The sequence below is a fragment of the Zonotrichia leucophrys genome, chromosome 18, assembly GCF_028769735.1.
Source record: "Zonotrichia leucophrys gambelii isolate GWCS_2022_RI chromosome 18, RI_Zleu_2.0, whole genome shotgun sequence".
Lineage (NCBI taxonomy): Eukaryota > Metazoa > Chordata > Aves > Passeriformes > Passerellidae > Zonotrichia > Zonotrichia leucophrys.
In genome coordinates, this window is record NC_088187.1 from 8271170 (window position 1) to 8297401 (window position 26232).

The 26232-nt window shown below is 39.3% G+C and overlaps 1 protein-coding gene across 3 annotated transcripts; it reads left to right on the forward strand.

The window, feature by feature from the left end:
- Window positions 1-464: 464 nt before the first annotated feature.
- On the forward strand, window positions 465-26026 carry RHOT1 (ras homolog family member T1). Of its 3 annotated transcripts, XM_064728393.1 has the most exons (21): window positions 465-613; window positions 4168-4226; window positions 6052-6133; window positions 7003-7046; window positions 7787-7840; window positions 8197-8249; window positions 8767-8875; window positions 9474-9575; window positions 10961-11059; window positions 11481-11589; window positions 12131-12251; window positions 12962-13046; window positions 13402-13547; window positions 14172-14272; window positions 14485-14615; window positions 14962-15045; window positions 15787-15906; window positions 16233-16435; window positions 17796-17918; window positions 23275-23418; window positions 24869-26026. In XM_064728393.1, exons 1-21 carry the CDS (start codon window positions 577-579, stop codon window positions 24984-24986), a joined length of 2124 nt encoding a protein of 707 aa, XP_064584463.1. In that variant the 5' UTR covers window positions 465-576; the 3' UTR covers window positions 24987-26026. The 3 variants fall into 3 exon arrangements, with proteins under 3 accessions (XP_064584463.1, XP_064584461.1, XP_064584462.1); XM_064728391.1 differs by lacking the exon at window positions 23275-23418; XM_064728392.1 differs by lacking the exons at window positions 17796-17918; window positions 23275-23418.
- The last annotated feature ends 206 nt before the right edge of the window (window positions 26027-26232 follow it).

Consider the following 26232-nt stretch of genomic DNA (forward strand, 5'->3'; position numbering starts at 1 on the left):
TGTGCCGTAGTGCCATGGGGCAGCAATTCGTTGTGGCTTGGATCACAGCAACAGCACAGCTAACAGCACACAGTGTACATGGGAACCCTCTGTGTCACTATTTGAACATTGGGAAGAATTTCCTGAGTAGGTGATTAAACCTTGGGACGGGCTGCCCGGGTTGGAGCCACCCTCCCTAGGGGTATTTGGGGAAGGACCGGACTTGGCTCCCGGTGCCGCGGCCTGGGTGACACGGTGCTGTTGGCCATAGGTTGGACGGGATGATCTCGGAAGTCTTTTGCATCCTCACTGCTTCTGTGATCCCGGGGTGCTCCGGGTGCCCCGGGCCGTCCCTCAGCGCTCGCTGCTGTCGCGGCGGGCCGGGGGAGCCGCCGCCTCCCGCCCGCGCCCTCAGGGGCGGCCGCCGCCCCGCGCAGCCGCCGCGCAGCCGCCGCTCGCGGCAGGTCCCTCGCGAGCCGCCGTAGCGCGCCCGCCGCGTTCCGTGAGGGGAGCCCGGGCAGCCCAGGCCGCAGCGGCGCCGCCGCCGCCGCCCCGCCCGATGTGAGCGGCCCCGGGCCGGGGGCAGCGAGCGCGGCCATGAAGAAGGACGTGCGGATCCTGCTGGTGGGAGAACGTGAGTGCCGAGGCAGGAGAGCCGAGGAAGGATGGGGCCGCCGGCTGTCACATCGCCCCGGTGCTGCGAGGCTCAGCCCGGCCCGGGCGGGGGGCGCGGGGCAGCGGCGGCCCCGCGGGGCGGGCAGGGGTCGGGGCGGGCCCGCCGTGACCGCTCGGAGCGCGGCCTGGAGCCCCGCGGCTCCTGCTCCGGGCACAGGCACGGCCGGCACTTGGTGGAACTGTGCAGCTTGGACGTCCCTGGAGATGACACCGGGGTGAAATTCGTGTTTGGCCACGGCCGATTTAAACTTTTGGTTTTCTTTTTCTTTTATTTCTTTATTTTTCTTTTTTTCTTTTTTGCCCGCGTGAAAATCACACTTGCACGTTTCCCTTTTACTGACTTTGGAGATCAGTGGCCTGATGTGCTCCCAGTGGTTCTAGGTCGGCTGTTGTGGGTTTGTGGCCAGGACAGGGCCAGAGAGTCCAGATCCCCTTTTTTGCTTTTAACTTTCTGTGTGACCTTGGATAACCAGCACACACGAAGGTGCATGCCAGAGGTGCTGTGGGTCTGGATTCTTTCATATGTTCTTAAAATTGTGTCCTGAAGTTCACGCTTAGGTACCCAGATAATTGACAAGGCTCCCAGAGGCTCAGCTTTGCATCGGTATAAATAGCAGAGAGGTTCTGTTAGTTTGCAAAGAGAGCTTTAGTTCCTCGAGGGGAAAGAATACAGAGTCATTACCAAGGGTTATTAGTAAAATTACCTAGTTATGCGAAGAATGTGGTACTGCTAACAAGGCTTTCCTGAGGACTGAATGCCCCATATATATTTATAGTGCAGTTTATGCTGTTGTTTTATGGTGCAGGTTGGCTCTGTCTGTGCTGCATAGAAAGGCTCTCTGTGACTCTTCTGGAGAGGAATCTTGAGGGAGCTGTCACTGTGCAGAAGGAGCTAACTCATTAAGATTGTGTTTGGTTAGTTTTGCATGACTGTGTTTGGGAATTGGTGCCTTTGAATACACAGTTTAATTCCTCTTTAGAACACATGCCTGATTTACCTCATTGTCTTTGGCAAGGCTGTGTTTTGGGCTGGCTGTGTGCAGTGGTTCCAGCACAGGTGTAACAGGTACTTTGTTTTGGGAACAAGGTTCACAGTGTGTCCAAATGGGAATATTAAAGGTTTCTTAAATACAGCAGTGTGTACTGCATGGCACACATCAGATTGGGAGCATTGTTATGTTACACTTCTGTTTGACTTTAGTGAGGAGGAGGGAGAAATTTGTTTTACAAATTGGTAAAACTTGTCAGTTACAGTGCCAGTCCTGCTCTGTGTGTGTCTCATGTACATTTGTTAGTCTGAAACCACAAGTTAGTCCAGACCATATAAACTTTTTAATGATAACAGCAGAACAGGTTCAGAATCTGAAATATGCCAAGAACTCTTTATTGTAAGCCTGTTCCAGAACTCAGCCTCTTCCATTCCCAGTGGGGCACAGTTTAGGTTTAAGCTGGTTTAGTCCTCATATGCACCAGTAATTTTCAGAATATGTTCAGCATGTTATGCAGCATGATGTAAAAGACTTACATGTGAGGAAAAGGACAATTATCATAAAGTGCTGTGCTGCTTTCCTTCATCCCAGTCAGCTGATGCTGTTTGGGTTGTTATTTCTAAGACTTTGAACAGATTGGGAAAGGCAGAGGGTTGACCTAGATTTGAACAAAATAACCCAGATCTCTACACCAGAACCTATGGATTTTCATAAAACCCAAGGACACTAGAAAGTGTATCAAGAGTTTCTAAATACTGAACATTTACTCACCAGCAATACATAATCTATTTTCAGTCATGAGAAGTGGGTTTCTATATCTGCAAAACCTGTTTTGCCACGGTTTGAAGTTAGAAGTGTCTTGGTCAGGTGCAAAGCACACCTCACTATTTTCACTAATTAGTAACTTTACTTACCTATAAGGAAAGTACTCATCTTTTTTCCCTGTGCAAGTAGGAGAGCTTCTGAAGCTCTTTTGATTCTGTCAGGATGAAAATTCAGGTGGAGTTGATGCAGGAGGAAGCCTGGCAGTTTAAGTTAGGATTTTATCTGCTTTGAGTATCTTTGATGGAAACACAACTGCCCTGCTGTTGGGGCATCTGCAGCCTGCTGCTCTGCAGGGAGCACCCCTGGGGAAAAGTTTTCAGCTGTTCTCTGTAAGGAAAACAGAAATCTTCCTCCTTAGCACAGCTTTTCTTTGCTTTTCATAATTCTTTTACAACTGCTGTTCATCATGGGAAGTTAAAGAGAAGGTTTTATTTCTGGATGTCAGAACATGTTACTGTACCAGAAATAGAGCCTGATAAGATGAGTGTACTGTGACTGGATCATCAGTTCAGTTACACCAATTCCTGCACGGAATCAGCCAGGGGCACAATCACTCCTCTTCATCTTCCAGTTCACAATTCTGTAGAGTTTGAGATGTGGAACTGCAGTGATTTCAGCTGCACACCTGCTGTCCCCTGGTGCCATTTGCTGTTGGTTTCAGCAGGAGCAGGGACACAGCTCTGGGTGCTGCCCTGCCTGCTTACACATCCCTGCTGGCACAGGGGCTGCTGCCTCCAGCCTGAAACGGAGTTTTGCTTGAATTCTGAGGGGTTGGAAATAGACAGTCCCAGGGGAGATTTGAATATGAACATTTTGGGTTTTAAGAAATGTCTCAAAACTAAATAAAGCAGTAATTGTATTCAGTAATAGTCCTGCAAGGCTTCCAGAGGGCCAGAAAATTCACAGATGAGGGGGTTTAGAGAGAGTGGAACCCTGAGAGAAGTTACCAACTCTTGGTTTTAAATGGTTGCATTAGAGCTTGTCAAAACAAGCAACTCAGTTGTGATATCAGAAGTCTGAGCTTTGCAGGTAAACAAAGTCATTTATTTGATTGAATGGTGTTGGGTGCTGAAGCTGAGATTGTCATCTTGGACTGAGAAAGCTGTGACTTCAGAAGGGTTGGTGGTTTGGGGTATTTTTCACTTTTAGTGGGGGACAGCTCATTTGTATCCAAGGGATAAAGCTCTTGCACTTTAAAGTAGCCAAAGTACTGCAGGCTTGGTTCCTGTGCTCTTGTCCAGCTCTCGTCCTTGGGATTTTAGGACTGAAGTGCAATCATCATCTCAAGAATTCTATAAAAACAGTTATTTTCTGCATGCTTTTCTGTGTGTATCCTTTGTATTTCTGAAGTTGTATTAAAGCATTTCTAGTTTGTTTTGATTATTTGTTTAAGTGTTCTGTGTTAAGGTTAAAACCTGGCAATTTTGCTGTGTAAGGCAGAGCAGAATTCACTTCTCTTCTGGAGGAAATACAGAAGTGGGAGATGGAGCCCAAGTTTTTGCAATAAAAGAATTATGAAAAAATTGCTGTTGTCCATATTTAATATGATTGTCCATTTAATATAATTAAACAATAGCTTAAAAGCTTTTAATGTGGTGAATTGGAAAATGCTTTTTAAATCTTCCCATTTTAAGATGGGGTGCAACTGTTAAGTGTAACAAAACAAATTATCTAATATCTGTTTTTAATGCTTTTGCAGCCAGAGTTGGGAAGACATCACTAATTATGTCCCTTGTCAGTGAGGAATTCCCAGAAGAGGTAGAGCACTTTTATTTGTTTTCTAAGTTTTATTTCTATCCTGTCATATACTAAGTTAATAGACTCTGCTCTAAAGTAAAGTTTAAAAACAAAATAAAGTTTAAAATGGCAAAGATGACTTCAGGAAGAGTGATGTAGGTTGGTTTAAATCTATCTCTGCATGAAGATGTGAAATTGAAGTTTTATCTAAGTTCCTTCCTTACTTTTCACATTGTTAATGAAACAAATTGTTTTGTTTGTGATGAATGGGAGGTGTTTTAAGGAGCTGCAATTGGCCCAAAGTGTCAGCACATTTCAGCATGGGAGACACAGAAACGGGAAGGTGCTGAAAGAGGCAGGACCATCAGTTATTTTTGGGGGGTGTTGCATTTAAAGAGCAATTCGATTGTAAAATGATAGAGAATGAGGAATTAAAAGTCACATTGTATAACTTAGCCATTTTTTGTGACTAAGCAAGACATTGCCTTTACTTCTGTCTTTGAAGAATGTTTTATTGACTCTTGAAGTAAAAACTGCAGAAAAAGCTACTTCTACATAATATTCCTTTGAAAAGCAGCACATAGTTTTCTTTGTACCATAAAAAGAACCACAGCTGCTGCAAATAGTTAAGCTTTTTACATATAAACATGAATGTTTATTTCTTCTGATCACAGGTCTTAAAATAGACATCATGTGCTGCTCTTTGAATCTACTCTGCTCAGAGTTTAATGCAAATCAGTGGCTTCCACAGCTCAGGAGTCAAGATTGGAGTGTAAACAGAACTGAATTTTGTTAACATAATTGAATTTAGTTCCTAACCTTGCAGTTAAAAAGGAGATCCAGTTCCTTTGGCAAGTTGTTTGTTATTGTACTTAGTGAGCTGTAGTCCTCTGTTCACTTCTCACTTCTTCCTGCAGTATAACCTAGAATATTTAATTAAATTTGTGTGTAGAGAGAAAACATAATTTATGTGTTACACGAGATCTTCCTGAAATTACAGAAAAAACTTTTGTAAAAATTCTTCATCCTATAAAAGCTGCTGAAAGAGACCTGCCCAGTTCCTCAGGCAGATCAGAGCAACATTTTGGGGTCTAACAGGCACTTCAGGCCTGGAAATGGTGTTTAGTGTAGGCTGTTATCAGTAACCACTCTTGAGGAAGAGCTGAGCAGAGCCTGAAGCTTTACAGAGAGACATTCTTGTGGTGATTGAATTTTCTTTTTCCCTTGTTTTACTCAAAGTAAAGTGTCATGAGAGTTCAGTGTCAACAGGTGAAAGGCAATAAATAGATGTGCAGGAGATTTTTATTAAAATTAGGTTTAAGTTGATTATTCCCAAATATGGATTAGTGTTCTTTGGAAAAAAGGGCTGTCAGAGTTTACAGCATTTTTCAGAATTAGCTTTTTCTAGCATCATGTTTTGCTTTGCAGCATTTTCTGGATTTAATGTTTAGCACTGTCAGAAGCAAGGACGTTGTCAGGTTACAATTGTGTAAAAATTGAGATTTGTATTTTGTCTGTCATGCTTGTTTAGGTGTTGGATAGAGTGGGCTTGAGTTTTATAGAAGTATTCATTGAATGTATCCTCAACAGCATTGCTTTTCTGCAAAGCATGCAGGAAGTTCTGTGTGCAGTAAGAGTAGAAAATGAGAAGGTAGCAGTGAATTTTCAGTACTTTTAAAAAAAGAAAACCAAACAAATAAAACCCAAAATACTCGAATACCTGAACAACTAATAGTAGTTGCACTGTTGAAAGCTGACTAAATGACAGCTGTATTATAGTGTATGGCTTTTTTCACCATCTGGATTATCTTGAAAGGTTCTTTCTTGGTGTTCCTTTCAACCCCAGGTTCCACCCCGAGCTGAAGAAATCACCATTCCAGCTGATGTGACTCCTGAGCGAGTGCCCACCCACATCGTGGATTACTCAGGTAGGGCTGCTCAGTGCCCTCAGGGATGTGCTGTGGAATTGTTTGTGGGCCTCAGCAGGCAGACAGGGCTGGCACCACAGCTACAGGTGGGAGAGGCCTGGAGTAAAGTAGAAACTTGCTGAATTTTTAAGTTAGGACACCTCATGATTTTGGGTCAGTTTACTCTTTTTCTTGTATTTTAATCTTATTACTGAATAGATTCACTATGAAGGTTCATGTGCTGTCATAAATCTGTGCAAGTGTTGCACAACTGCCATTTCCAGTGCAAGCCAGGAGTTAGGCCATGTTAGCAGCACCTTCCTGTCCTCTCTGTGCCATCCCTGCTGAGGAAATATCTCTGATGTGTTTAATCACCTGGAAAAAGAAATCATTTTTGGTTTTGGACTTGATCTTAAATTTATGTGGAGTTTTTCTTTCTATTTAATTAATTTCTCATAGATTCAGTTAACAGAAGCTTGGTATCACCATAAAAATCATCACCACTTTAATAAAATCAACATATGGATATTCTGATGTAAAAGTTTACATTATAGAAGGAAGAGACTGTTGAGAAATGTAGAAGGATGCAAACTATGACTTGTTCCAAAGAGAACCTCTCTACAAATATAATTATTCCTCTTCAAAATAGCTGTAAAAAGTTGATGTGCAACAGACTGTTTCTGTCTTACAAATTAATGGACCAATTTAATTATTGTTTTGGAAGGAGCACTCATTAGAGTATTTTATAAAAAGAAGTTTAAATAACAAGGCTTTGACAAAGCTGCCTCATGAGCATTCGGAAATACCCAAGTTCAGTTTCAGAAGTTTTTGTTTTTATTTTGTTTGCAAAAATTTTAGTATTAATGAGTAATTTCTTCTATCAAATGCAGAAGCAGAGCAGAGTGATGAGCAGCTTTATCATGAAATATCACAGGTAAGTGTATTTTACTGTTTGCTAGAAACTGGTTTAGGAAAAAGTCTTTTCCTTCGAAGTTCTCTGCATTAGATGGGCTTCAGTTTGAATTGAAGGGAAAAACCTTTCTTGCTTGACATTTTCTATTTTGTTTTGTGACTTGTGCTATAGGAGAGATACCTCTATTTAAGAAATCTTAAAGAAAGTAGGTTGTGGCCCTGTGTTGGTGAACTGAGCTTAAGCTTTGTCCTTCCAAGTTAAAGGACATCCTAAATATCCTTTAATCAGCAAGCCAGTTTTGTATAAATAATTCTGTCCTGAAAAGATCCATTTTGCTGCTTTCTGTCACGTGGTGCTGATGCATTTATGAATAGCACAGGCTTCTTGGTGACTTTGTCATCCCTTCTGGTTCCTATTTTCAGTTCTTTCTGAGCACCTTTGCACATTCTCTGCACAGTCTGTCATGGTGTTGTGTTCCATTTCTGGCATTTGCTTTGGTGCTTCAGTGGAGGCTGCACATGATGACTCTTCAGTTTGGATTTCCTGGTGGCACAAGCTGTGACTGTCACACTGCAAGACAGGCTTTTTGGCACTTCTCACCATATAAGTTCTTTGTTTTAATCTTGTTGGTCAGGCTCCAAGTAGTTTAAACAAGCCAGGAGCAGAGTTCTATAGTGAGTTTACTCTGATGTTTAACTGTCTGTGTTGCTCAGGGGTTCTGAGCAGTGGAATTCCATGCCTTTCCTTTCTCTTCATTTCAGGCAAATGTGATTTGTATAGTCTATGCTGTTAACAACAAGAATTCTATTGATAAGGTACAGTAACACATTTTATCCCCTTACTGAGATGTAACTTGTGCTCTGTTAATTGATGTCAAGCTGGAATCTGGATTAGACATTTGAAATGCCTGAGGTGGAGTTTGAGATCAGTTGTTAAGAGAATGAACAGATGTGGGTTTGCTTCTGCTCCATTTCCACATACGAGTTTTTAGTCATTTCACTTGTCTGAGAACATTGCTCATTAATCAGCTCCAATTTTTGTTTCCTTCTTTGTGGGTCAGTATGTGCCTTTTTGGGAAAGTAGCAGCAGCAGTTGTAGTGAAATTGTGCCCAGTTCAGTCACACTTAATTTGAATTTGTGTTTTTCATGTCTGTTTTTAATCCCACTTTAGGTAACGAGTCGATGGATTCCTCTCATCAATGAAAGGACAGACAAAGACAGCAGGTGCTTAAGTACAGATGAGAAGTGTGAATTGGGCTGCACATCCATGGGTGTCAGTGAACAGTGTTGAGGATTGTTTCATTGTTTAAGACAATCAAATACTAAACTTAAAGTTTGTATAAGAAGTCCAAGAAGCAAGAGGTCTGAAGTATGTAGGTCTGTTACATGTGCCAGCAATGTTATTTATTTTGAATTTCATGGGCAGCTTTTACCAGGTGTGTTTATATTTGCTCTAGGGTGTGTATAGCTTTTCTGCTGGTGCTGGTTTGGGTACTAACAATGGGATTAGTTACCATTGTATGTAAATGTGTGGGTTTGTAGAATCAACAGGTACATTTCTAAGTATATATCAAAACACTTTATTTAAACTGCTGCCATTTAGTTTTGCCCATTGCCTCCAGTGGCATTTAATTACATCATGAAAATAATACATTGCTTTCTGGTGGGACATAAAATGCTAAATTAAGATACATATTTTTATCCATCTGTCTATAAAGCTCTTAATATTCTTTTTTTTTAGGCTTCCTCTTATATTAGTTGGAAACAAGTCTGATCTAGTGGAGTACAGCAGTATGGAAACGATCCTTCCCATTATGAATCAATATACAGAGATAGAAACGTGTGTAGAGGTATGCAAGACTTTCTGAAGTTAAAGTAACAGGGAATACATCCTTGCCAAGCACTTATGGCAACTTTATAGTAGAAAAAGGGATTCTGGTTTTTTTTTTTTTTTTTCCCAAACTAAATATTTCCAACATGAGTAATTATAATAGTGAGTTTTTATGTTATCTTTCTTTAGGGAAGGTTACACAATTGTATAATCAAATGTTACTGTCAAATTCTAATATTTAGAGCCTCCTCCCTCCTTACATGCTTCCCTTTAACAAGGGTTTTCTATTTCATATTAAGCCAGACAGATGTCTGCAAAGCATTCAGAATTGATTTAATGTGTGGGTATGTTGTGAGTTTTTTTTTGTTTTGGTTTGGTTTTTTTCCAAAGCAGATACCACTTTTTGATTTCTGTTCTTGGTATGACAGCAGATTGTAGTGAAACCTCATTTGTTAATTAATTGAGCAGATACAGGGGCTGGATGTCTTTTTTCCAAAGCAGCCCTTTACCAACAGGAGGGGACTAAGTCTTTAAAAATTTGATGCTTACTTAAATTTCAGAAGAAATCGCCAAATAGTCAAGAAACTAGCTCATCAATGTGAGGATTTCTCTTTCAGTGTTCAGCCAAAAACTTGAAGAATATATCTGAGCTATTTTATTATGCACAGAAAGCTGTTCTACATCCTACAGGTCCTCTTTATTGCCCAGAGGAGAAAGAGGTATTTATCCATAGATTCTCAGAGCAAATAATTTGGGGGGAGTGAATCACTTTGCTGTTTGTTCCTTTTCAGTGGATTTTGCATCTCTGAGTGTGTTCTGCTACCAGCACCCACCCCAATGTCAGGCATTGCATCCCAGAGCCAGTGGGGCTGTTTGGTGATGTGTGAGCCTGGCCTGTCTTTCCTCTTCCTTCAGAGCAGTGAGGACAGCAGTGCTGCCTGTGTGAGCTGCTGGGTAAAACGAGAAGCTTTGCTCATGGCTTTGAGCCAAATGTAATGTGACCCAAATTGTGTCTTCAATTCAGTTCTCCTTTAGATGCACATTTCACAGGAACTCCATTTATTTCAGGGAAAACACTCTGGACTTGGCCTGATCTAAGAGAATTTTTTTCCTGAGAATCTTGGGAAACTTTGGCAGAAGGGATGAGAAACAAGTGATGAGTCTGGTTTTTAGGGATCAGGTGGTTAGCTGAGTGTATTATGAAGGAGTATTTTAGTTTTTTAAATTTTCTGGGCAAATACGAATAGAATCTCTAGTTGTATCCATTTAGTATTGGGAAGTAGGAAAGTTGCTTCAGCTGTAAATACTTTGTTAAGTAGAGAATCAGAGAATAACCCTGTTTTGATTTCTTCCATCAGAATCATCTATATGAGTTAGTAATATTCTGATAAAATTGTTGTGCTGAAATCTTTTTGGTTTTCCAAAACCAATGTCTGTGCAATCAATCTGTGTGACCTCTGTGAAGAGAAGAGCCCATCATCACGGTAGTTGTTGGGAGAGCATTGCCAGTGTCTGTTTTCCTTCACTTGGAAGGTATCCTAGCACTTCTTTTGTCCTAGAGATAGTCCATATGCTCCATGCTTTGCTGGTAGATGAATGAGCCCTGTGAAGGTTTTCAGTATTTGATGTTTGAAGTGAGCTGGCTGTAGTTCTAGACCTAATTAGTTTTGCAAAGCACTGGGAATTTAAGGTGATTTTTTTTCCCCATCAAAAAATGTTTTGGGGGAAAAAAACAAACTTATTTAGTTGCTTCTCGAAGTTTTCTCTAGCAATAAGACTGAATTTAGAGAACTGAGTTTTATTTTTTTAAATAACAGTAGTGCCACCTTCAGCTTGTGAAGAGCTTGAGATTTTTCTAATAATTGAATAGAAAAACATTTAATGTGGAATAATTGTTTTAAATTTATGAATATAAATTTGCTAAATCAATTTTTTATTTCCTCTTGCTTTTTACTTTTGTGTACATGTGAATGAATGTCTCTGTTCTGAAACTGTAAATGAAGACTAGTGTGTGTTTCCATGTGATTGAGCTGCCTGGTGTCATTCAGTGTAATCTTTTTCTATTCAAGCCTAGAAAGATACTGAAGTTCCTTTTATTCCTTAGATGAAACCTGCCTGTATTAAAGCACTGACTCGCATTTTTAGAATTTCTGATCAAGATAATGATGGTACTCTCAATGATGCAGAGCTCAACTTCTTTCAGGTACCTCTCTTGCTTATCTTTGCACCGTGCTTAAAAGTGCTATATAATGGTATATATATGCTGTAATTCTAGAAAACAAATGATTGGTTTTGAATAAATAATAGAAGTGTGAACTGTAAGGGAATCAGGCCTGAATACTTGGTCTCAAGTGTAGCATAGAAGAATGGATTTGTACAAACAGAAATGAAATTATTTTTATTTCTAACCATTGTTCAAATTTGAGTTCAAGACTGCAATTTAAAAAATCTTTTAATGTACTTAAAAATCAAATGCAGTTTTTATGCCTTTATTTCCACTAAGAGATTGTGTTGTTGTCCTTAACCTTATCAGAATTTTTAAGGCTGTATTTCATACAGGACATGCTGTTTGTCCAGCTCAGTAGCCAGTGGTACTAACATGCTGGTTTTGGGTTTTGTGTTAGAGAATTTGTTTTAATACACCACTGGCGCCTCAAGCTTTGGAAGACGTAAAGAATGTAGTCAGGAAAAACCTGAGTGATGGAGTTGCAGATAATGGATTGACATTAAAAGGTGAGTCTTATTTAACTCTTCAAAGATTATACAGTTGACAATCACTCTTACATGAAAAAGGTGGTCTTTAGCAATATGATCTCTGTCTTGATTTTCAGACTGCAAGACTGAGCTTGCTAAACTGTGATATCTTGGTGTTCTTTAAGCCTTGGGAAGTGCCAAACAAAAATCCTACCCAGTTATTTTGATGCAAGAAAACTCAAAGCAGGCTTCCATTAAACCCCCCTCCAGGCTCTCTGGTTTAAACTATTGAAAATACTGGGTTTATTTTCATACAGCTCTAAAATGCTGGTACTGGAAAAAGCAAACAACAACAGAAAATCAAGGGGATTGTTTGAAGGAAATGGTTCCTTGGAGAACACTTTTACAAATACCATGATTTCTGAATGTTCAGTCTGTGTAGATAATGCTTAAAGGTTTAAAATCATAATGTGTATTTTGAGCTTTTTTTGTTTCCATATCTGATACTGATTCTATTGAAAACACTTGTAGCAGGCAGAGCACTTCAGAGCCTTAAGATTTCACCATTTTTGATTTTTAGGTTTTCTTTTTCTACACACACTTTTCATTCAGCGAGGAAGGCACGAGACAACCTGGACTGTTCTGCGGCGCTTTGGCTACGACGACGACTTGGAGCTCACGCCAGAGTACCTGTTCCCTCCGTAGGTACCAGTGCAGCCCCGAGCCTGAGGCCAGGCTCTGCTGCCCCTGCTCTGCACCAGGACAGGGTTATTCCACTGTCTGTATTTACACATTGCTCCATCAACCACCTCCCTTACTTCATGGCCACCCAGCCAAAACCTTCGCGTGGCTGAACGCAAAGGAAGAACTCCCTTGTGCCAAATCGCGTCCTCTTGTCTTCTCTTTCTTCATAAGAAAGGTGGCAGAAGAGATTCTTAGTGTAAAACTGGAACATAAATTTGAGCAGTCGATGATTGTGTGTGATTAATTGTATTATTATTATTATTATTAAATTCTAAAAGGCTTATCAGTATTTTCGTAGCATTTGAGACCTATTGAAAATCCCCAATTTAAAAAGAGATTGACCAAATTCTGTGGCTTCTATTAAAAAATGTAATTGCATCATTTTTTTTGTTCAAAAAACCCCAAACCCCAAAGTACAAAAAACAAAGCAAACCAATAAAAATGTGATTAATGTAGAGCTATATATCACAAAAGGCACTCACTCATCATTTTAGAATTCCTAATAAAAAGTATGTGCTTTGATCTATGTGAAGATAAATTATTAAAGTTAAGTGCCAAGTCAGATACTAAATGTTATAATTCATAAAGTATATATTTTGAGTTTTAATATTCTGGCTTTCATAAACAATTAATGCTTCTTGTATCTGTGTTTGTTTTCAATGAACAGCCTAAAAATTCCCCCTGACTGCACAACTGAACTAAATCATCATGCATACTTGTTTCTTCAAAGTATTTTTGATAAACATGATTTGGTAAGCATTTAATTTGTGTGTGTGTGTGTGTCTTTATGTTTACAAGCCTTGGTTTGTCAGGAGTTTTGCTAACAAAAACATGTTTTTATCATGATGTCATTTTATTCAGCTTAACCTATAGAGTCAGTACTAACCTGCAGCTTATGATTGTCTACAAGGAGAGTTGGCAATTATAGCTGTACTACCAAATTGTTTTTAACTAGCTCATACATTTAATCTTATTAAAAAACAAGGAAAGAACAATGATTAAAAAGAAATAAGCATGATTTCTTGAATCTTGCAAATGTACAGCAAGAAAATGCCAGTTTAGAATAGATACTAATTAAATTATGTCTGATACCATATTTTGTTTCAGGATAGAGATTGTGCTTTATCTCCTGATGAATTGAAAGACTTGTTCAAAGTCTTCCCTTACATGCCATGGGGCCCTGATGTGAACAACACAGTTTGTACAAATGAAAGAGGATGGATCACATACCAAGGGTTTCTCTCGCAGTGGACGTAAGTGTGACACAGGACATTTTAGTAGTTGAGAACTTTGGGTATGATCATGTGTTTGTGGATTCCTCTTAAAGACTGTTGGAAAGAGTAGAAGATTTATAGTTGATAATTGATCCAAGCAGTCAAGTTTTTGTATCCATCCAGTGACCTGATCTTCAGACTGTTGTGATAACCTGTTCAGGATTTGGCCAATATTTACTGCTGACAATGAAGAAGAGTCTCTTCAAAATGTGGAAATCCCTTATGATCCCTGCTGAAATGTTAGTGCTGTTGTTCTACCCCTTAGAGATGGTTTGAAAAATGGTCCTCAATAATGAGGGTTTTTTTTCCCAATTTAAAATACAGAAAATGAGAAAAATGTTATTTGGGGAGATAAGAAGATACAGTGTGGGTGATAGGCCTTTGCAAGTACTGCCTTTGTAGAGTTCTGGTGACCAGTAAGACTGATGGAGTTATCACCATTTACTCATTGATTCAGAGACTTTTGTCCTTCAGCACTGCACAGTGCCAGGAATGTTTCTGTCATGTCAGTCTGGAGTTAGGAGATAAGGATTGTTTCAGTGCTGTAAGTAACTGGTAGCCCAGATGGTGACAATTGAAAATGCTTTTTGTCCCCTCTGCCAGACTAACCACATACCTGGATGTGCAGCGTTGCCTGGAGTACCTGGGTTATTTGGGCTACTCCATACTTGCAGAACAAGAGTCTCAAGCATCAGCAATCACAGGTAATAAAAATTTGATACAACACAGAAATTTAAATTTAGAAATATACTAGAGAGTAAATTGTTTGTTGGTTCATCTATTTTCGTTTACTCTCTTTTACTTTCTGCTCAAGTGAAACCTTTGATTTAATGTTTTTGAAAGATTGATTTGTGTGCATTTTCATGCTTTCACATGTGTTTATATCTTGTGAAAAATATTTGTGTTTTTCCAAAAGTGACAAGAGATAAAAAGATAGACCTCCAGAAAAAACAGACTCAGCGAAATGTCTTCCGATGCAACGTTGTTGGAATGAAAGGCTGTGGGAAAAGTGGAGTTCTTCAGGCTCTTCTTGGAAGAAATCTAATAGTAAGAAACATACAGTATTCATCTATATATGCTCTTGAGTTAAGATTAGACAGCAAAATGATTGATCTTAGAGCTTTAATGGTTATTACTCAGTTTGCAGAGTTCTTTGAGGAAATACAGAATTAGTAAGGAAGAGTTTGGGTTTTTTTGGTTTTGTTCTATTCTGGCAGTGGCTATTGCATGCAATAATGATTTGTACATCATAGATTATAGCTATGCATTTCCTTGAAGAAAACCCAAAGATAATTATAATTTTAATTTATTAATAAATGGAGTAAACGAGCTGTTCAAATCTAACTTAAAGGGAAAAGTTGCTGTGGTCTAACATGAAATTCTGCCTTTTCAGAGACAGAGGCAAATACGTGCAGAACACAAATCTTACTATGCCATTAATACAGTCTATGTATATGGACAGGAAAAGTACTTGCTGGTAAGGCTGCCTCTTTCTTGTTTGCCTTACACTGGGTAATGTTAAAATTCTGTAAATTATTCAGAGCCTTCTACAACAAACTAGTTTTAATTCTCTCTTCTTAACGTGGATTCCTCCCAATTATTTTCTGTCCCAAATAAGTTCTGGGTTTTTTTGGTGATAATTTAGCCGAACCTGGTCAGACCCCTGTTATTTTTGAAACCTTGACCTGAGTTGTACAAAACCTAGTCCATTTATGGTTACACTGCAGCATATCAAATTATAACATGTGATAAATGATCAAAAGTCAGTCTACCTATTCAGTAAGAAGTGTCTGTCACACAGAGTGATTAGAATGGCTAAAATTAGTATTCAGTGGGAGAAATCACTTCTTTAAGGCTTGTTCCATTCTAGTTCTTCTTTATGATAATATGATCTCTGGTTTCTGAGATCTACTCCTGCTCTGTGGTTTTCCTCTATAGGATGCATGCCCATTTCTGTAGCTGTCTAAGCCTTTGTTTTAAAGTAAATATCACTGTTTATGTTGAGGTGGTGATTGCCTGCAGATGTGATGTTAACAGCTCACATATGCTGGCTGCATGGTAATTTCCTACTGTTCTTTTTCATTGATTCTGCCTATTGTCAGTCCATTAGTTTGAAGGATACATAAAAATAAGCCATAAAAATTATGAGACAAATTACAAAATTCCTTGAACTGCATAATAACAAGCTTTCCTCCCTGTGCAACCATCTTTTTTCCAGCTACACGATGTCAGTGACTCAGACTTTTTAACTGATGCTGAGACCATATGCGATGCTGTCTGCCTGGTATATGATGTCAGTAATCCTAAATCCTTTGAGTACTGTGCCAGGATTTTTAAGGTTTGTAGAGTTTATATTTACAAACCTCTACATTTATATTTCTTCTCATTGACTAAATATTCAGTATCAGTTACCTGACCTATACACTGGGTCTAGTGCTTAAAAGACATTTTATTTCTAAGTGCTGGTTATTTATCAGGATGCACTTCTGTTACTCATACAAAGCAAACATCTGCTTTTCTCTGTAAACTACTCTGCTTCTAGAAATGCCTGACTTCAGTGGCATGAATGTATCTTAATGCTGCTGCAACCAGTGTAATACAGCCTGTTCCAGGTTGAATTTTTCATCTACTGTTTCTTTCACTTCTTTTTCTTTAAATTTGCAGCAGCACTTCATGGACAGCAGAATACCATGTTTAGTGGTAGCTGCCAAGTCCGACTTGCATGAAGTTAGACAGGAATATAGTATTTCTCCTGCTGAATTCTGCAGAAAACACAAAATGCCTCCACCCCAAGCCTTTACTTGTAATACTGCTGATGTGCCGAGTAAGGATATCTTTGTAAAACTGACAACTATGGCCATGTATCCGTAAGTACTGGAGCTGTTCTGTTTTCCATGTGCATGGTCACACAGCAGCACTCACTGCATGCCATCGTGAGCCCAGGATGGAGCTGCCTCACCGAGCTTTAGCAACAGAGAGACACAAATGGCTTCAGTGGGATCTTTATTTCAAATTGAGGAGCTAGGCATAGATCCAGCACAGAAATCAGTCCCAGGTATTGTTGCTAAGTTGAAGAATGCCCTAGTTCATCCAGCTCATGATGCAAATTCCAGCCAACAGGTTTCTGTTTGGTCCATATTGGTGATATAAAAAGTCCATAAGTTTTTACATCTTGGTATTTTTGAGAGGGAGTTGTGCTGTAATCCTTGCTGGTAGCTCAACAGCTGATTGCAATGGCCCCTCAGTGCACAACAGTTCCCCCAGTGCACTGCTTAAAATACTTTTTGTTTTCAGGGTGTTTATTACTATGTGCTCCTGGTCATTGATCTAATAAATATTATAATTTTAATAGAATTTTTTGTATAAACGTCTTTGGACTTCAGGTACAAGATACTTAACCTCAGATTCTTCTGCACTATGCATCTCACTGTTGCTAAACTCACTTTGCATCTCCTTTTTTTGGGGGGTGAAGCTTTTAATATGGTGATGAACTATATAAACATTACAGCAGATGGAGTCTAGTATGACAGCTGACATTTGCTTTAAAATAAATAGAACTAATGCCACTTTCACCCAAAATAATAGGGTATTTTTAATTATTTGAAACTGAATTTACTGAATTACATCTGTAAAGCTGTAGTTTTGGGTTTGGGTTTGGGTTTTTCTTTTATTTTACTCTTGTGTTCATTTTGTAGCACTGCAATACTGGGAAACCACTGAAGTGTAGCACTGACCAAATGTCTGTCATATCAATATTCCTGCTTCTCCCTTAGTTTTCAAGCATGTGTTTGGTAGGGTGGGAAACATAGAGGCAACGCTCACCCTGTAAAGAGTGCATTCAAAGTGGTAGAAAATGTGGCTTCCTTTCCTTTGAAAAAGGGGTGTTATCTATTGCTGTGCAGACATACTCAGAAGCCTTTAAATGCTTCTCTTTTATGGGAGCTTGTATAAATTCATCAGACATTTTCATTCATGTTTGTGCTTTGCTGTTAAGATCTGTATATGGTGGTGATGCCAAAATGTCCAAGACGTAGAACCTCTAACCTTTAAATTCTGCACAGCTGTAGTTGTACCCTTTCTTCCCCAGTGTATTTTTTTTTCCTCCTCTCCTTACTCATTCAAATGTACCTTTTATTCCTGAATCTCTCTTGGTTGTGGCACAGTCCTAATGTGCAGCTGATTTGATGAGCAAGATTTCAACTGCTGTCCTTCTGTGTGTTTTCGCAGCCATGCCCGGTTACGCTGTATGTGCGCCTGCAACAGGTGTACATTTTGCATCTGTCAGAACTTCCTCAACTCAGACTTGCTGCAATCTGTAAAGAACAAACTCTTCACTGCAGTTCTTAACAGGTCCTTAACTTTATTTACTAGGTACCAGGTGTGCTTTTAAAATAAAGGGTGTCTTTGGAATACCAATTGGTAACCTTATATACTGCAGGTTTTTCACTCCATATCCACTAAATAGGCCAATACTTTAATAATTGTCATGGAATTATCAAACTTGGTTTAACTTGGAGGTTCTTTTGAGCTTAGTTTAGACATTTTTGTGAAACATTACCGATTTGGTTGTTGATTCAGGCTCTTTGTGATTGCAGGAATTAGGACTGTGTTTTTAGGGAACTGCTAATAGTCCTTAAGTAGTGTCTGCAAAGCTGTGTAATGTTTCTCACTTGAGACATTACAGTTTGTTTAATACTGATTAGAGGTAGTGCCTTTTAGATCCCAGTTACACAGGTATTTTCATAAAGGCACAGCTTGACTTACAGCAGCATCGTGTAATATATGACATGTTTATATTTGCTAATTTGATATTTGGGAGTTCATAGAATTTCTGTGTGTGTGTGTGTTATGCTTGGTTTACACAAAGAGTGGGCATTTTGTCTTAAAAAATAATCCAGATGTTTAAACATCCAATTCCTCTCTGAATGAAATGCAACATGTAAGTGGTAAATGCTTAAACATTTGCATTTCCAGATACTTTTGGAAAAACAATTGGTAAAGAGAGATAACTGGTTTTCAGCATTGAAAACAGTGCTAGAGCTTGTCCTGCAGGCAGTTTTTGACACACAGGATTTACTAACACCTCAGCACTTGTCATCACACCCCAGCAAATGGGAGTTCAAACCAAACAACTGTTGCAGTGCAATGGTTCCATCCTGCACGGCCTTCTTGGAGGCTTAGATGGGAAATGTGTTTATTTGGAGGCCATGGTTGAGGTTTCCTGACGTGCTGCTGGTCCGTGGATGTTACTGCTTGTTACAGGTTTCAGATGTAGCTGCTCCATGTGTCTGCCTCCTTTTAATGCAAGTGACACACGTGTAGGAGCTCTGCTGATACACCCACCTACAGGAGTGAGCATTTTCCTTGTCAAATACCACTTTAATCCAAGATACAAGTGTTAACCACAGAGTGAGAATTCAAGGAAGGGTGAAAAACTCATTAGCTTAGGAAAAGACTGAATGAGGGAGGCTCTTCATGCTGCATCTGTTCTACAGCAGTCATCCCATAGACAGAAATACCTTGAAACAGCAATCTCTGCAGATTGTCACTCTAAAACTTCATTGAGCAGTCACTACTAGAAAATCCCAGCTCTTCATTATTGAGGCTGAAATCTCCTCTGACACATCTTCATTTTTTGGAACTGGTATGGATTTCTCCATTTGCTGTTGTCTTTTGTATGGGTTTTTTGAGTCCTGCATTAGACATTGAACTTCATTCCTCTGAAGTGCTGCCAGGGTCTCAGGGTACTGAAATATTTGATTGAGGTTTGGGATGCTGTCATTCCACACCTTATCACTAGGGAGACTATAACCAACAGGAATCCACTACTGCCTGAAAAGTCTGTAATTCAAGGTGAGGAGAATTCCTCACAGACCCTTCCCTCCTGAAAGAATTATTTGCTAGAATCCCTTTGTCTCTCAGTCACTGGGGTTTGTTCAGGTTTCCAGCACGCTCACTTCATCTCACCTAGTCCCTCACCAAACACCTTGCTGAGGTTATTTACCATTCAGCACAGGAACTGCTGCACAACAGCACATGAGGTAGAACTGGGATACCTCTAAACAAGAGGAAATAGCTCCCAGTTGTAGGCACAGGAGGGTGAGATGGATTTCTTGTCTTATAAAAATCATACATCCAATGATGTGTGATTAGAGAAAGCATTTGGATCAAGAAGGACTTTCTGATTCAGATAGTTTCTATAAATTTTCTTACTCTGCCTTCACAAGTGCTTACCATTAAGTCAGCTAGTTGAACAAAAGTTAGATAGCTGATGGGGGAAGGAGGTTTCTAGTGAGTGCTTTATTCTCCTGATCCCTTTCTATTCCCTTAGGCTGTGGGAGCTTTTCAGGTAAGCTGAAGTTTTTCACACAGGACCCCTTCCTGTGCCCTTTGTTGCTAAGTAACCCCTAAACACTGTTCCCAAAGCACAACAAAAACTCCCATTTGAATATTCCCACTGTAGTAATTAAAGGAAGAACATTGCCTCTGTGCAGCTGAGAAACCTGCTCATGCCCCCCTCAGTTTCTCTGGACAAATTTCAGGAGTTCCCTGAGGCTTGCAGGCTGGCAGAAAGGCAGGTTCAGCCCAGAGGTTGCTGTGTTGGTTTGAACTGCCCAGGGTCACCATTTGTTGGTTCAAGGAAGGAGGCACAGCATTCAAAGCACTGGACATGCATGTATGAGACTTGCTAATATCCTGCAGTATCTCTGTAGTTTTAATATGTTCTTTCCTTTAGGTGTTCACTTCAATTTGGCTGGCTGGCACCTAATCTCTTTTTACTACATTGTTTTACCAAAAGCAGTCATTCTAACCCTTTAATGATGAGCTTGGATTTTTGGCTTTTTTTTTTTCCCCTTGGTTTCAAATCATCCATGTTGCTTTTTGCTTGTACAGTAGTGGCATTTTTCTGTCAACTAAGTTCATTTCAAAATAAGATGATCCAAATGCATGAGAATTGTGTTCATCAAGGAGACTTCTCAGAGGATGTTTTTCTTTAAAACTTTTTAAAACACTGTGGAATTGAAATTAAATTCTACTTCCACATGAAACCTGGTTGTTTCAGGAATTATTAGTAAGATTTTGGTTTCTGTGACAACCTTCCTTCTGAGCAATTAAAGCTAAGACAATAAATTATTATTGTGTTTTCCTGTAATAATGGTGAAGTTTTAAGAGTATAGCCCAGAATTTACCTTTCACTGTGTGCAGTGTACACAGGTTTCTTTTCAAAACTTGCATGTTGCCTTTAAATCGAATTTGCAGAAATCTGTCTCTAAACTTAGGTGTCCCCCAAATGAGGACATTGCTAAATGGCATCCCCAAAATGACATTAGGACATTAGAAAATGCTAATTCATTTTCCTCCTTCTCTAAGCTGTTTGATGCCCCAGACTGCATAGAAATTTCCAAAGCTGTGTCCCTTGACTTCTTTCTAAACAAAGTGTAATGAATTGGCATTCCACATCCATTTTTAGGTTTTGTGGATAATAAGATGCATTTGGAGCTTTTCACATTTTAGATTATTAATGCATGGGGGAAAATTCTAACTGCTGCACTTAGTTTGCAACCTAGGAAAATATGTGCCTGAAGGGAAGCTGCAGCAGCTCGTGCAGGTTATGTGATGCTTTTGGAATTCAGTTGCTTATATTTAATGCTAAGAGCCTTTGTCAGAGCAGGCTGCTGCATGATCCTGCTTTCAGTTCTGCTGTGAGTAGCCATGTCAGCAGCCTGTTGGCCCCAGCACTGTGCTTTTAAAATGCTTTGGAAGTTACTATAGGAATGTTTTGGAAGTCCTGTATTTAAGGATGAACCTTCCCAGACCTGGGAATTCTTGTGCTGCTGACCTTGGGAGAAGTGCCAGCATCAGTGTGTAACTCAGCAGTTTTCTGTGTGTACCCATGGCAGGCATGCTCAGTTAACTTCTTAGCAAGTGCATGTGACAAACTTCTTGTGAGTTGTTAAAGTCTCTTGGAAAAAATCCCATCCAGATTTCCAAGATCTTCATCAACAAGTGGCAAGGTACTTAACTCACTGTTAAGAGTAGGTTGAATAAAAACATGCCTTTTTCTTTCCAAAATGTGCATTAAAATCCAAATTTTGTGCCAAAGACAAAATTTCTAGACTTCTATATATTTGTGGAACTAATTGTATGATTAAGTACACACAGCAGCCTGGTTGGAAAGTTTGAACCATCATTCTTATTAATAAGCAAGGGTTTCAAATGCAGTTCATTTATGGAGTCCTCACTACTGCTCTCTGTGTGTATAAGTGCACATCTGTTTAGATGTTTTACCCTTGGAGAGAATATTTTTTCTAATTCAGGGTTACTCTGTTACTAACAAGGCAGTAGTAATTTCCACCACTGGTGAAAATTAGTTTCATAAGCACAACTAGACTGAAGTTAAGTTTGAAAGTTATTATTTGATGAGGTAGAATTTTTCAGTGTGTATTGAAAAAGGGTTTGGTGCATTGTAGCCACCTTCATGTCCAAGAACCTGCACTAGAAACAAATATCGATTCTTTTTTATTATCTCAGATTTTTTTGGTTCCTTTAATGGCAGCTAAACAATATTAGAGAATAAAGTTGTAAAAATGGATTTTATGACAGCATAAGGAACATTGAAAGAAGAAAAATTGGATGTTTATGAAGTTGTAAAGCAGTTAGACATCCATAATGTTCTGAATTTCAGTAAGCATTTTGAACTTTGGATTTTCAGGCTGAGACATTCAGAGTAGATTTCCTTGAGGTTGTTAGACGAGTCCCTGTCTCAAATTAGCTCCTTATTTAAATGAAAGAATCTGCTATTGTTAGGCTTAGAAAAGGGATCAAAGCCAATTTAGTCTCCCTTTAGACATTACAAGAGGATTTTACCATGGCTGAGAACATATTAATTGTTTTTAGAAGGATGAAGCATGCTCAGCAAGTTTCTTGCATACTGTTAAATATGGGCATGTGCAAAACAAGGCAAATTATAGATAGGAATCAGAAAATCTAGATGTGAGAGATAGTGCTTTATGAGGCAATGCAAAAGCATTAATTTGCAATTTAAACATTGATTTGCATATTTAAAGGGATGGGGTTTTAAATTGTACAAATAGTTGGGCATTTGAATTAACCAAATTAAACTGGAGACTTGTTAGTTACACAAATACTCATCCAGCACTGTGTACTACCAAACAGAGCTTGTCATGTAATCTAGTAAAATCATGTTACCTACAAGTGATTCATGTTACAGACACAGATTAGTTTATAATTTACATATCTGAAGAAAAGGATTTCACAGCCTTTTACTAAGAAATTACCTCAAACTATCACTGGAGTGATAAAATACAGTCTTTGAGTTCTCAACAGCAGTGGGATCTCATTTTTATGGCTGATGTGCATATGGTGCAGAGTGTTGCAGTGTCCTGTGGGACACATGGAAGTTGAGGCTGTGGAGATGGAGTGGGAAGAGAAATCAAGTTTCATAAACAGGATTCTTTATCCTTAAAGCAATGGCATTTAGCTACATGAAATCACACATTTCCCTTTGCTTATTAAAAGCACAAACTTGATTTGTTTCTGTTTTTCCCCAAGACTTAAGTTTTTAACAACTGCACAAGAATCAGGGGCTAGGTGGCTATAAATCAGGAGTTCTCTGGGCTTTTTGGTTTGAGAGGGTTGCTGTGTTGAGCCATGCAATGAATGCACTGTGCATGTGTGTGAAAAGGTTAAGAGCCTGCCTAGCTGAGGTGGGGGCCATGCTGGTAGCAGACGAGGAGAGCAGGATTATGCAGCAGGTGCACGCCGTCCACTCTGTAGAAGATTCCATCTTCATGGAGTCATCTCTTGGGCCACGTTTGCTTGAAGCCAGGTAACAACAGCCAAACCCAGGTGACCTTGCCATTGCCTTTTCCCTGTCTTCCCCCCAGCAAGACATCTGACATCCAGTTTGCAGAGACTTTGTCAAAACTAGCTGTAGAAAAACTAATGCTTGCAGGAGTTCTTGGATTTGGTCTGTTCTATAACCCAGCAAGACATTCTTAAATAAGATCAGGATTTTTTAGACTAAAGAGCAACTGTGTGTGCATCAAAGAGCCTGTTCTTCAGCATGTGGTATGGCAGAACTGATTAACTATCTGGCTGTTATGGCTCCTGCAGAAGTCTACTAAAGCATATCCAAAACTGGTTTTGTGTGTTTTGATAGCAAGTAGCAGTTCCTGCTCTGTTAAACAGCTTGTGAGCTACAGCTCTGCAGTTCTCCCTCTCTGAACTCCTGTGTGTGCTTAGGATCTCTGTGCTCCTCTCCTTAACCCTCCTGCAGCTTCACTGAGTAACCCATGGCGATTAACACAGGCTAAAACATGTAGGCTAGTGAAGTTCTGTTCTGAGTTCTATCTCTAAAGCAAACAAACAAAAAAATCAACTTTACCATTGTTTGGGAACTTCCTGTGCTTTGAATTATGGCATTTATGATAACTTGTTTTAAATGGTAGCTCCTGCTTTCTGGTAAGCTGTCATACTTCAGACTGCTGTTAAGGGTGGTCAGCCTTGCTTAACTGAGCATGTTCACAGACTTCTTGCAATATTTGGGAGAGTTGGGTCATTGCCTGTCTCCACTGTCATGTGAGATGTGGATTTTTCTGTCATACAGTCACTCCATACTGTCGTTTTCTGTTGGTGCCATCGTCACTGCCTGTTTCACTCGCACTCTCTCTTAGCTTTCAGCTTGGTGTTGGATGACTGCTTCTGTTCTTGTGACTACTGGGAAGAAAGGGATTTTAAAATGGTTTGATTCTAGCTTTTGGAAAAATATTACTTGCTACTTGTCAGTAAACTTTTTTTGGGGGTAGAATAAGTAGGTATTCAACAGGACTGGGAAGTTTTTAATGGAAAAGCAGAAATATTAAACTCAACATTTAGAAAAGAAAGAAAAAAGGATTTTGCTGGACAGAGTTATTCTCACTATGAGTTACTAATTATTTGTAGCTATTTTTGTTTTCCTTTCCTGAATGCTTGCTGGTACTCTCAAAGGAGACACCCTGCCCTCCCTACATCCATGAGAAATGATCTGCTCCTGCATTTCTCCTCAGCTGTGTGAGCGCTCTGACTCCAGGGAGATCGGATGTGCTCAGGGCTGCAGATCAAATCCTGAGCTTTAAGAAAAGCAAAATGAGTGTAAAGTGCTCGTTAAGGCTGGACTGTGAGCTGTTTGCCTGTGACAAGTGTAGTGATGAGTTTCCAAAAGCAGAGTAGTTTAGCACAAGCTGTCTGGAGTTCCTGGCATGGAATTAACCTGGCTCTGTATGTGTGTTAAATTTCAGGCATGTGACACAAGCGGACCTCAAGAGCTCAACGTTCTGGCTCCGAGCAAGTTTTGGTGCTACTGTGTTTGCAGTTTTGGGTTTTGCCATGTACAAAGCACTACTGAAGCAGCGATGATCTGAGAAGAAGCACATCTGGCCCTACCAAATAAATAAATAAAATACCACTTTTATGTACATTCTGAATGCTTTAAATTCTGCTAGAAATATTTATATATGCAGAGTTACTTTATTAATATTTGTAATTCATGCTTAAGATTATTTTAAATTATAGCTCCAACTACAGTATTGCATAATGTGTGGAAAAAAGGAATTGCATCTTAACAGCCAGCTAAAATGGCTTAACTTGTAAGGCCAAAAGGGAATTTGTTGTAAATAACCTGTACATATTAAAGCAAGTAAGACATTGCTTCCCAAAAAACCTATTCAAAATACTGTTCTTAGATGTTCACCATGGTGACATTCTAGTGTATAGGTGAAATTCATTTTCAGTAGAGTAGACTCAACTCAAGGATCATACTTCCTCAAGGATTGCTTATTTATTTCACCTTCATCTGAAGTGACTTCATCTTTTTGGACTATAAGCTATAGCAGGCAGAATTTGTGATTTTTGTTCATATTTTTAACTGATGAACAAATTTGCCCCTCTAATCATGTATTTCAGGAAAGAGTCACCTTTGCTGTCCTGGCCTATGATTTTGTATTTTACATGACCAGTGACATATTTAGAGTCTGGTCTCTTTTAAGAAGAAAAAAGTAAAACTTTGAAAACTGCCAGACCAACTTCATACACTGTGTGTAACCCGTGTTTTTCATTTTTCACTATGTTGTGTTTTATAACCCTCATGAATCAGATGAGCAAATTTTGTATGTTCTAAACGGTTATAATTTGGAAAGTGTTACAGTTTAATTTCTCACATCTGTCAGTCATACTCATTAAAAGCTGTGTATAAGAGAAAACTGCAATAGTACACAGTGCCTATTCTACTGTAGTATATTAGTTGCATGGATCACAGTGCATTCTGTAATGGGCTAGAATTACCTATAGACACAGCTTTTTTAATGATCAAGTAAACCAAACATTAAATTCCTCATGACAAACCTATTTTTCCATTGCTGGCCTTTTCAAGTATTTCAATAAAATAACTGTGTACTGTGTCTGTGTTTGTCTTTTTCTTTACCTTCCTGTGCCCTGAAAGGTGGAGTTTACCAAAACTTTGTCCTTTATGTAAATGGATGCTGCCGGTGCCCGCACTTGTTGGAGGTCACATATCTTGGCAGTGCAGTTTCTCTCATGCCTCCATTAGAAGTTTATTTCTGATTTATATCAGAAGACCAAAGTGCCTTCTGTGATACTTAAAAGC

Bases quoted from the DNA above. Each gene is read 5' to 3' on its own strand.
- RHOT1 (XM_064728393.1), top strand. From the start codon at position 577: ATGAAGAAGGACGTGCGGATCCTGCTGGTGGGAGAAC. The intron at 13,047-13,401 runs GTAAGCATTTAA...ATTTTGTTTCAG, and splicing joins TTTTTGATAAACATGATTTG to GATAGAGATTGTGCTTTATC. The intron at 13,548-14,171 runs GTAAGTGTGACA...CCCCTCTGCCAG, and splicing joins GGGTTTCTCTCGCAGTGGAC to ACTAACCACATACCTGGATG.